The sequence below is a fragment of the Chrysemys picta genome, chromosome 21 (assembly GCF_011386835.1).
Source record: "Chrysemys picta bellii isolate R12L10 chromosome 21, ASM1138683v2, whole genome shotgun sequence".
Taxonomy (NCBI): Eukaryota; Metazoa; Chordata; order Testudines; family Emydidae; genus Chrysemys; species Chrysemys picta.
The window spans coordinates 22,813,845-22,826,439 of NC_088811.1; the positions used below are offsets into that span (position 1 = coordinate 22,813,845).

General features: G+C 39.3%; 1 protein-coding gene across 46 annotated transcripts in view; it reads left to right on the plus strand.

The window, feature by feature from the left end:
- EIF4G3 (eukaryotic translation initiation factor 4 gamma 3) overlaps positions 1–12,595 on the plus strand; it is a 408,790-nt gene that overhangs the window by 186,509 nt on the left and 209,686 nt on the right. For 12 of the 46 annotated variants that reach the window (XM_065574797.1, XM_065574810.1, XM_065574798.1 and 9 more), the window contains 3 exons: positions 7,154–7,249; positions 8,531–8,644; positions 12,488–12,520. The exons of 1 other annotated variant lie outside the window; for it this stretch is intronic. In XM_065574797.1, the coding sequence (XP_065430869.1) occupies positions 7,154–7,249; positions 8,531–8,644; positions 12,488–12,520 (243 nt within the window). Of the gene's footprint in view, positions 1–7,153; positions 7,250–8,530; positions 8,645–10,187; positions 10,233–12,487; positions 12,521–12,595 lie in introns of those variants that run through there. 33 more of the 46 variants (XM_065574807.1, XM_065574809.1, XM_065574816.1 and 30 more) reach the window with 5 other exon arrangements.

Below are 12,595 nucleotides of genomic sequence, written 5' to 3' on the forward strand. Positions count from 1 at the left end.
GGTCATCAGCCAAGATTGCTGTAACATGAAATATATGGCAGGATATGGGTAAAACAGACCAGGGGACATACAATTCTCCCCCCAAGTTGAGTCACAAATTTAATTAACGTATTATTTTCTTAAGGAGCTTCATCGGCATGTGGAAGTATGTCCTCTGGAATGGTGGCCGAAGCATGAAGGGGCATATGAATGTTTAGCATATCTGGCACATAAATACCTTGTAATGCTGGCTACAAAAGTGCCATGGAAATACCTGTTCTCACTTTCTGGTGACATTGGAAATAAGAAGAGGACAGTATTATCTCCTATAAATGTAAACAAACTTGTTTTTTCTTAGCAATTGGCTGAATAAGAAGTAGGACTGAGTGGATTTGTAGGCTCTGAAGTTTTACGTTGTTTTGTTTTTGAGTGCAGTTATGTGACAAAAAAAATCTACATTTGTAAGTTGCACTTTCACGACAAACAGATTGCACTACAGTATTTGTATGAGGTGAATTGGAAAATACTATTTCTTTTGTTTATCATTTTTACAGTGCAAATATTTGTAACAAATTAATATACATTTTGATTTCAGATACAACACAGAATACAATATATATGAAAATGTAGAAAAACATCAAAAATATTTAGTAAATTTCACTTAGTATTCTATTGTTTAACCGTGTGATTAATCGTGATTGATCGCAGTTTTAATTTTTTGAGTTTACTGCGATTAATTGACAGCCCTAAAAATACTATTTTTTTGTTTTCTACAGAGCAAATATTTGTAATAAAAAATAAATGTAAAGTAAGCACTGTATTCTGTGTTGTAATTGAAGTCATATATTTGAAAATGTAGAAAACATCCCAAAATATTTAAATAAATGGTATTCTATTTTTAACAGCACGATTAATTGTGATTAATTATTTAAATTGCACGATTAATCATGATTAATTTTTTTAATCGCTTGACAGCCCTACTTTCCTAGCAAAAGTGGAAGCCTCAAAAATGATTCAAAGACAAAGGGGAGAGGATGGTGACACAGAGAGAGCAGAGCAGGTAGGGTGAGAATTGCAAAAGGAAGACCAGGTCTGAGATGTAGACAGTGGCTACAGGGTGAAGAGTTTGGAAGGAAAGGATAAAAGTTTGAATTTAACGTGGAATGCATTGGCGGGCCAGCAAAGTGACTTAAAGTTCATTTCGACCATAGGGAAATTTACCAAACAATTCCCTCCACCTTTATCATCAGTTTTATTAGTTCATCAGACACAGACTGCACACCATTAAACCCATTTTCTTTTGTAAGGGACTATGCGATGTCGCTCGAGGGGGGGGGGCGGGGGGAGGAAGGAGTAGAATATTCACATAACTGTGCAACATAAATTTTGCTGACATAGGCTATATAATGTAGACATAGCCTTAGTCTTATCATTGAAATCTCTTGTTCAGATGCACTGAGCAGTGCTTGAGGGCTAGTGCCCCTAAACCCATCCTTCAGGCATCACAGTAGGGATTGAAGCAGACTTTTCTTTATTGCTTTTGTCGACCTACTCATGAATTTCAATATTTAGAATGTTGAATATAGAGACCAGAAGTGGCTCCTTTAGAATTGCTGCAGCTTGCACCATGAATTCACAGTAATTCCACATGCAAAAAAATGCTACTTAAGTTTTTAAGCACTTCACAAATGTTATTTATTTTTTACCTATAATATTTAAAGGTGATTACTTTACTCTGGAGTGTGATAGTATATCCAGTTTTTTAATGGGCCCATTAAAACACACACAATAGATATTTTCAAAATTTTACAAAAAATTGTCTGTACTTCGCTCCTTACTTATGGTCTGATTCATTCTCTTTGAAATCTTCAGCTGAAGATGGATCATAATGAGCCTTAAACCAACCGAAATGGCTGTAGTTTGAAAGTCACAATTTGGCATAGAGATAGTCATCACTGAGGAACCATTCACATGGGAGACTCAAACCAAGTAAAAGGAACAGGAGTACTTGTGGCACCTTAGAGACTAACACATTTATTTGCGCATAAGCTTTCATGGGCTACAGCCCACTTCATTGGATGCAGCCCACGAAAGCTTATGCTCAAATAAATGTGTTAGTCTCTAAGGTGCCACAAGTACTCCTGTTCTTTTTGCAGATACAGACTAACACCGCTGCTACTCTGAAATCAAACCAAGTACTTATTCAAGAGTGATAACAAGTGCTTCCCTTCTTGGGCTATGCATTATGGCATTCCCAGACTTGAGAGCTTCAGAGCTAGCCTTTAATGCCCTCCATAATGGTACCTAGTGATACTACCCCTACCTTCAATATTTTTGGTATTTCCTGGAGATTTTAAAACAGAGTGTCGTGTTTGTGTTCTTGAATGTGCTGTACAGTGCCCCAGATGCCATGCCAGAGAGGCCATTTTAGAAATAATGTTACTATGGTAGACCGTGAAGTTGGCCCAGTGTGGGATGGTGGTACTGAAGAGCTAAATATTAAAAATTGAGCTGTTAGAGAGAAACAAATAAGCAACCCAATCCTCACAGAAATGCAAGGAGAGCATTTCTTTTGAAGGCTGGGCAGCTTGGGATAGGTATCCTCTTATTTCTAAGACCCTGATTCAAAATTGACTTTGATTAGTAGTGAATGAAAGTTGTTACCATATGATAGCTGTTTGGTTGCCTGTGTGAAATGATTTGGTGACCTCTGGCCATATCACAAATCACCATCGCAACTGAAACTATTTGCTGGTGATCCTGAGAGGGTTGCTCAAAGTTGAGGTACTTTAGCAGGGCATGTGGGGGCAACTTTGCATTACTACTCTGTATGCTCTAAGCAGTGTTTCTCAGCCTTTTGAAATTGGCAATCCCTTATTCAAAGTAAAAAATTCTCTACCCTCTTACATTTACTAAAAAAGTAAATGTGAAAAGAATAAAAAAATCCAGTAACAGCAATAAGCCTATGTGATGTATTTGTGTGTGTTTAGAGAAGCTGTTGAAGAATACTTGATCTTTTTTGAGTGTGTGAGGAATAAGGTAGTGAGACTTTCTTTGCTTTAGATAGTAATAAAATTTTTGATGCCTCATGACCCTTGATTGCCTTGTGTGATTCACCCTTCGTTGCAACACAGTAGTCGTGAAACACTGCTCTAAGAGTTTCTGTGATTCAAGAGGACTTAGGTCATCTGTGCTCTTAATTCAATGTTTTCATCAGCATTATAATGAACGCAGGTTGTTGTTTTTTAATTAACAGATTTGCACCACAGTTTATTAAGGAATTTAAAACTGAGAAAAAAAGAAAAACTGCTTTGATAATACTGGCTATTATCAAATAATGGCTGATAATTACACTGGTCTACAATTTTTGAGAAGTCGTCTGCTTCAGAGATAAAATGTGCTATTTATTATGTATTTTGATGTGCTGAATTCAAATATGACAATTAAAACAACTGATTGGCTACTGTTTCTAAAATATTTAAGTTTTTACATTAGACATAACTATGTATATTGTGTAGATAGTAGAGTTTTAATCTTAAATTGTAAACCTAGGTCTTTTCATGTGTTTATGGTTGCTTTACATGATAATATTTCACCTGTCCTGTTTATGTAACACTTTAAAAATCAGCACAAAGGTTATATAAATAAAATTTATTATGAAACAAAAGGCAAAAAACTATTCTGTACATAGTTTAGTCCTATTCAGTGTCTACTTGGCGCTTCTTGGCTTGTCTCTTGTATTCATTAAATGGAGCATCTCTTGTCGCTGTCCAGCAATAGTCTGCAAGCATTGATGGGCTCCATTTGCCCTGATAGCATTTCTCCATTGTTGCAATGTCCTGGTGAAATCACTCACAGTGCTCGTCGCTCACTGTTCTGCAGTTCGGTGGAAAAAAATCTAGATGAGAGTGCAAAAAATGTATCTTCAGTGACATGTTGCAACCAAGGCTTTTGTATGCCTTGAGGAGGTTTTCCACCAACAACCTGTAGTTGTCTGCCTTGTTGCTTCCGAGAAAATTTATTGCCACTAACTGGAAGGCTTTCCATGCCGTCTTTTCCTTGCCACGCAGTGCACGGTCAAATGCATCATCTCGAAGAAGTTCACGAATCTGAGGACCAACAAAGACACCTTCCTTTATCTTAGCTTCACTTAACCTTGGAAATTTTCCACGGAGGTACTTGAAAGCTGCTTGTGTTTTGTCAATGGCCTTGACAAAGTTCTTCATCAGACCCAGCTTGATGTGTAAGGGTGGTAACAAAATCTTCCTTGATTCAACAAGTGGTGGATGCTGAACACTTTTCCTCCCAGGCTCCAATGACTGTCGGAGTGGCCAATCTTTCTTGATGTAGTGGGAATCTCTTGCACGACTATCCCATTCACAGAGAAATCAGCAGTACTTTGTGTATCCAGTCTGCAGACCAAGCAAGAGAACAACAATCTTCAAATCACCACAAAGCTGCCACTGATGTTGGTCATAGTTTATGCACCTCAAAAGTTGTTTCATGTTGTCACAGGTTTCCTTCATATGGACTGCATGACCAACTGGAATTGATGGCAAAACATTGCCATTATGCAATAAAACAGCTTTAAGACTCGTCTTTGATGAATCAATGAACAGTCTCCACTCATCTGGATCGTGAACGATGTTGAGGGCTGCCATCACACCATCGATGTTGTTGCAGGCTACAAGATCACCTTCCATGAAGAAGAATGGGACAAGATCCTTTTGACGGTCACGGAACATGGAAACCCTAACATCACCTGCCAGGAGATTCCACTGCTGTAGTTTGGAGCCCAACAGCTCTGCCTTACTCTTGGGTAGTTCCAAATCCCTGACAAGGTCATTCAGTTCACCTTGTGTTATGAGGTGTGGTTCAGAGGAGGAGAATGGGAGAAAATGTGGGTCCTGTGACATTGATGGTTCAGGACCAGAAGTTTCATCCTCTTCCTCTTCCTCGTCTGACTCAAGTGAGAATGATTCTGGTGCATCAGGAACAGGCAGTCCTTCTCCGTGGGGTACTGGGCGTATAGCTGATGGAATGTTTGGATAATGCACAGTCCACTTTTTCTTGTTTGACACTCCTTTCCCAACTGGAGGCACCATGCAGAAGTAACAATTGCTGGTATGATCTGTTGGATCTCTCCAAATCATTGGCACTGCAAAAGGCATAGATTTCCTTTTCCTGTTCAACCACTGGTGAAGATTTGTTGCACAAGTGTTGCAGCATATGTGTGGGGCCCACCTCTTGTCCTGATCTCCAATTTTGCAGCCAAAAGAAAGGTGATAGGCTTTCTTAACCATAGTGGTTATACTGCGCTTTTGTCATGCAAAAGTCACTTCATCACAAACATAGCAGAAGTTTTCTGTACTGTTCACACAAGTACGAGGCATCTCTGCTCACTTTGGCTAAACAGAAATGTGTCCCTTTGCAAAATCAAACACTGACAAATAAGAGAGCACGACACTGTATGATTTCTAGAGCTGATATAGGGCAATTTGTTCAGCAGAGTGATGTAAGCTTCGTTATGATTGCATCATCCATGACTTCTAGGAATAACATGATGCAATTCATATCATGTATGACGCAATACCAGCTTCAGATTTCATCATTCATTGTTTTACCTAAAAAGCAAGTACTGTCCAAACCCAGTCATAGATTTATTCATAGATCCAGTCAAAGATGTATTTTAGTCATTTCTGGTTTAAATTGAGATCCCCTCCCTTTATAACTCACTTATCCTCCGCCATTCCCAAGTCAAGGGTCGTATATACTGACCGAATAGCATATCTTGAAAACTAGAGCCAATCAACAATTTTAAGCATCATTTTCGTTCTCAGTGACCCAGAATTAGTAAAGTTTGACTACATTTATTTCAGAAGCATTTTGGCTGTAGAGCAGTGTTATCTAACATTGGTAGTGCTGCAGTTGGGCAGTGTCATCATTAAATGGCTTAAAAATATAATACATCTATTAAGGAATGAGGGATGGAGAGTAAATTACATGATAAAATAAAGCTTTTTTAATTTAGGTTTTTAAGTAGAATGTTCTGAAATTTCTAGTGTAAAAAACCTACGATTGTCATAACTGTACTACTCCAAGTTACTGTTACTTTTGGAATAAATACCATTCGGCAGATTCTCTGCTGGTGTAACTTCATATCAGCAGAGGGTCTGCCCCCATAATGCCTATTTTTAGGCCATTTTGATATGTTCTGAACACTGTATAAGGACAGCAGCTTATACTAGTTGCATGCTACTTAATTTTTTGTCATGTCTTATTTTGGAGCATTTGTCAGCAGCACATCGTTATTCTAAGTTTTCTCAGAAATTTATAGAGAATTGTATTAAAATCAGCACGTGGACCAGAGGATTCAAACAATGCAGAGCTTTTAAATTGATAAACACTATTCATAATGATTAAGGCTACAGTTTTGCCATGGAGGTTGTGGAAGTCACAGAATCCAGGACTTAGAAAGACCTCCGTGATTTCAGCTCCCCGGCTGCCATGGCTGGGCAGGGAGACCCCCGCAGCTCCCTGACCACAGCAGTGGCAGGGGGATCCCTGCAGCTACCCAGCTGTGGGAGGAGGATCCCCACAGCTCTCTGCCTGGTTTGGTGAGGCAGGGGGATCCCCCAGCCACCATGGTGGGGGGGAAGGGCAGGGGGACCCCCACAGTTTGCCACTGTGGCGGTGGCAGGGGAGATCTCTTCAGCTCCCCTCTGCGGGGAGGGGGCAGGGGGACTCTCTGCAGCTCCCCACCACCATGGGGGGCAGAGGGACCCTGGGGCTCTGAGCCCCCACAGGTGGTGGTGGCCCTGGAGCTCCCAACCACCCCGCAGCTGCCCAGCCCCTTCCCATTTTATCATGGATATCCCATGAATTTTTCTTTATTGCCCATGACATGTCCGTGACTTTTACTAAAAATATCCATGACAAAATCTTAGCCCTAATCATGGTCTCCTCTGCTGAGGTTATTTATGTGGTGTTGTGTGCACCATATAAATAAATTGATAGGCATTTCATCTCAACAGTAGAGGAATCTGTCTATTTTAACTACGTTGTCTCAACAGTAATCACCAGTTCATCTGACGGTGTATTTTGGTGCCTTTAATTTACTTCTCTCTGAATAAATTATTTGGTATATTAACATTTTTTCTCTGTTCTCTGCCAGGCCCCTTACCCCTCAGGGCAGAATGCAGCTCCAGCCACATTGGTGTACCCCCAAACTCCTCAAACAATGAACACACAGCCTCAGACCCGCTCGCCGGTAAGGGAGCACTTGTTTGCTCTAGTTTCTGTTCTTTCTCTCTCATTTTTGTCTCTCTCTGTGTGTACAGTAGCATTTCTCTGGAAAGTGTTTTATTGACTTCTGGAAGCAATTTCCAAACAGCAAATCTTTATTACATGTTTAAACCCTTTCATGTTAGGAGAAGTTTCTTTCAAGGTAGCTTATGTGAAAGGAAAGCGATGGAGAGATTCTCATCTACTTCCCAATGGCATGATTTATTTTTAGTGTATTCTCACTCAGGTTCACCTCATTTTAGAAATTAGATTCATTATCAGTGTCTTTCTCTTTGCTTCATTTTTTTTCTTTATAGAAACATTTGATAAAGTGTTAGAACAAAGATCAGTAAATGAAATTAAATCTCCAAAGTAGCACTCTCAGTCTGCAGTGTCTCAGGGAACATTGCCTACACTGTGCATATGTACCTGCAGCTTTATATAGAGTTTCTGAATCTCAGAATCGTTTTGTGGTAAGGCCTTTGCATCAAACTTTGGACTCTTTCATCCTCCATTTATGCATATTTTAATACTGTTCTCCTATTTTAGGCCTCTGACTCCCTGAAACCAGCCTCATGTTGGGAAATCTGTGCTTGTAGTGCAATTCCATCTGATGCTAGGAGGCCCTCCTGCAGCATCAATGCTTATCCCTACTTTTGGAGGCAGAGTAGATCACCACTGCTGTACCTGAAGCCTCAGCTAGCCCAGGGAGCAGCAGTCCCTCTGTCCCTTGCAGATCCACATCTCCTGTGTTGTAACATTTTAAGTTACCGCTAAAGTTGCTGCACCATCTCCAGCACTCTTCTTTTTTTAGAGTGGAATGCTGCTGAAGGGTGGCAACTGAAAATCTTCGAGACGGCAGTCTTAATCAGGTATAATACAGGGCAAGCGCCCCCCTCTCTCCCCCATTGTGCCTTAACCCTCTTCTGGAACTTTCACCTCTAGGAAATTCTGAGAAGGGTTAGTCTCTGTGGCCTATTGAGTCCTTGATCTCTGTGCTGAGAGAGCCAACTAATTCCAGGTTTGATGGTGTTATTATGACATGGACAGCTGCACATTTGTAACTGGGCAGAGACCCCCAACTCATTTCATTTAGTCCCCAGTTCTAATCAGTAATGTGGGATACTGATGATGGTAAATCTTTTCTCTGTAAGTATGATCATCATCTTTATCTCTAATTGTTGAAAAGCAAGAGTAAACTTACATGGTTAGAACTGGAGCAAAACCTGACTGAAGAGCTGCATCTCTAAACCAGTTTTTTTGACAGCCCAGCAGAACAGTGCCAATACATTGCACAGACAACTGGAAGAGGAGGAAGGTTTTGGAACAGAATCCGGTTTACAGGTCCCTGGCTGGAAGAGGCTGGATAAAATACTGCATTGTAAGCAATATAACAAACTGTACTCCTTCTTGCAGGCAATTGTGCCAATGGCACTGTTTAATTTTTTGTTGTTGTTTTTTTTACCACATGATTTTGTTGACTGATCTACAGAAATGCACTGATTGCTTCTTTACTAAAAACATGAGATACCATGGCAGTTTCTGCCAGGTTAAATGGTGAAAGAATGGTTTGGGAGGGTCTGATCTTTCAGGATTTAGACAGGAAGAATTTGGGCTTACGCTTAAAGGGATGACACTTTCAGAAAATTTGGCTGAAAATTCACAAAATTGTAGGGATTTTGCCACATAATTAGAGGAAATAATGAAGAAGAGTTTGTCTGCAGTTGTCAGCTATTTTTCTGTGGTCATGAACTATTTATTTTAAACTATCCTGTATGCAGTTTTTGCCATCTGCTCTGCTAGTGACCATTACCACTCCATTACTAAAAAACGCACATATAACATTCCATTACAACCCCTATCCCCAAAACAAATGCATGACTAGCTGGTCCTGAACTACTCTTGCGTTTTGTTCTGGGTTTGATTTATTTTAGTTTTATCTTCTTTTCTGGTGGTGATGGGAGGGCAAAGAGGGGATGAGGAAGATGGCATGATAATTCCTTTGCCATCCTGGGGTTCTCTAGTGTAGTCCAATCCATCACACAGCTGACCCAGGTGGTGAGGATAGGTAAGCTGTTGCACTGATGAAGTGACCCTAACACTGCATTCTAGAGCAGTCTAAGCTTACTCCATTCTATTTCTGCATTATAGGGCCATTGGCAATTGCACAGTCTAGGCATTTCTATTCTTCCCTGGACAGCTGCCTTTGCAATTCAAGTGGCTTCAAATATTTTCCCATTTAGTTTTTGGAGTGTCATTTGTATTTGATACCAAGAATTTCAAACTTCAGTTCCAGTTGGGGGGAAAAGTTTTAAATACTGTTCAGCCCAAGTATAATTACTGCTTTACTTCCATTTCCTGTTGTCAATCCGAACCCTAAACACTAGTTTATTTTAAAGCAATCTGTCTGATGTAGAGAAACTGCTGCAAAACATAATCTGGGAGACAGGACTGTAGTGGCTATTGTAATAACCTATAAAAAGTGGTTATATTCATGCAGTGTGCAAAATCTACATCAACATATGTAGAAGTTGCCAGCAGTGTGCAAAAGGGTTTGTGAGTGAGACCAATAAGGGCGTGAGTGGCAGAAATGTTGGACCCAGGTTTCACAGAAGGCTGTTTTCCTCTGTATCTACTACCTTCACCATCTAAAGGAAAAACAAAGTTTCTATTTTTACTCTGAGCCAGCAGTGACTACAGTTTGTTCTGTTGCTTACAGCTACCAATAGGAGTAAAGAATATTGTCAACAAGAATTATAAAAATCAATAGCCAATGGTGACCAGTGCAAAATAGACTAGGGTACTTTTCCACTAACTTTGAGGTTTTATTTTATTTTTTTCTTATAACATGTATTACTTTTTAATCATGGAATATATTTTGGCTTAAGTATTCTTAAGATGTAACTTTCCCACTCTTATTTCAGAGCCGATTAAAAGTTAGAATTTTCCATGGAACAGTGATAAGACAGGTACTTCTGCTCTCAGGTTAATCAACACTGGTTTTTGCACCTCTTTGTAGGGATTTTGAAGCAAATTGCTTTTTCCGCTTTCATTAGCAGATAAAATAGAGCCTGTAGTCCATCAGGAAATGTTTATGTTGGTGCCTTGTCCTTGTCAGGGGAAGTGCTATCCTGTTTTCTCAGATGTGAGACACAAGAAATGAAACCCGTACTCTGGTTTTGGGATTCCTCCTGTGAAAAATCTGATTTGAATTGTAATCTGCACATCATCTCCTTAGAATCATCATGGTCTCCATTTACTACTGCAAGGATCAATAAAGCCACCACCCTCCAATATACCTAAAGGTTTCGGAGAGGGATTAAAAACTGTGTGTACCAAGTGTCTCTTTAGTATGTCACATAACAAATTGCCAAAACTATTAAAGCTGACATTTTAATTTTTTAGTCTAATGAATTGACATCTTCTTGTGTTTTAAAATCTGAGGTTTAGTGGAAATGTCACACGGGACAGTTTAGGGTGGAAAAGAAATAAAGTTGTATATGATTTGTGAATTGGTACTATAGATTATACTTTAGACACTCTTATGGTAGAAAAAGACTGTGTGCATTTCTTCTTCCTGAAGATTTTGATTATTCTGCATCCAACTGTAATGATGAGATGAAGGTAGGAGGAATATATAAACGCTGTAGAATAAACTATAGTATTTATAGACTGCTGCTTGGAAGTATTAAATATAGGCAATTTTTAAAAATGTTTCTAAAGGGGAAAGGAAAATCAATTCTATCAGTGGTGAATGCTTGTTTTGCTTCTGTCATATTTGGTGGTGTTAGGAACATTAAGAAGCAGTGAAATGGGTCTGTAAGCCAGCCTTATCCCATTTGCTTATTTTTATTTATTTATTTATTACTTTTTCTATTTGGGTGAAATAAAAACTCAGTAACTTGAAACCAGCCTTTGTCACCTATTTAGAATATTTTAACTATCCCTGCAGTTTGTATATGAAATGTACAAACTTCACTGATAGGTGTACTTTTCTGCCCTTATTGTTCTTTGTTAAATTCCCATTTTAGAACATGTGGTAGCACATGAGAAGAAAGTAATATGTATTAAATCAGTCTCTGCACAAGTACCATGAATTAGCAGAGCTGTACTGCTTTGCTTGCTTCCGTACCTGTCTTACGTTACTGGCAGGCACAGCTAGCAACAGGGAGAAGTGCACACACAGTGTTTTGCTGCTGTGCATAAAAACTCAATGTGGGATCTAATTTAATGTACTCTGTTTAATTATTTGAGCTGTTATTAATAGATTACCAGATATCATTCGAGGAAAGACTGGAGTTCAGTTAACACACTGAGAATTAAGGGCTTAAATGCTTAACTTGATTTCTTCTAAGAGATACCCTTTCATTTTTATTTATATTTTTCCATGCCTGGCTTTCATTTTTATTTATATTTTAACAGCTAATTATCAGATAATGTTCTAAATGTTCATTGAGTGTGTTAAATGCTGAATCCTTTCCCCCATTGTAATGTGAGAGGGTGGGAAATGATTTAATGATATGAGCGCAGAACTGGGAAACAGGAACTCATGAGTTCTGTCCAGGCTCTGCCATTGGCATACTCTGTTTTCCTGGACAAATCATGGGTTAACCGATTTGCTTCAGTTTCCCCATTTATAAAATTGGGATAACAATACTTACCACCACATAGTGGGGTAGGATTATATGGCTAATGTCTGTAAATACTTTGAAGATGAAATGCACTATATATGTACAAATTATTGTTTTAGTCTTGTTTGCCTCACAGAGATTTTCATGCATTCCCTGTAGTGTGCAGGACACTAGAAGTGCTTACCTGGCTGTTAATTGCAGTGTTGTAAGCAGAGGTGTCCTCCACTCTCCAAAAACTTGAGTCAGTCAAACCACTTTAAGGATATCCACTTGTCTAAAACACATAATATTTAACCTTTTTAACTGTATTAAGAATTTCTGTATTCATATAGTAGAATGCCTTTAAGATGACTAGCAGCTTTGGTTGTCTCTCTCTCTCTCTCCCAGCTCTTGGGCAGCACACTATCACTGGAGTGATGTTAACCTGTTACATTGTAGTACCTGTCTGTCACTGTCCTTCAGCAAAGCTTTGACTTTTTATGTTTTTTCTTGTGGGTTTATTTTGCATGTAGTATGACATTTCATTTTTTGTTGTGGGCTTTCTGACTCTTTGTGCCTTTCCTTTTGTGTTTGTTTCTCCCGCCTTTCCTCAGTTTGCAGCGGGGCCTCGACCTGCCCATCACCAGGTACAGTACCCTTGCCCCTTCATTATCACCCTAAACTAATCTGTTGTGGGAAAAGGGAGGTTGGAGGTTATCCAC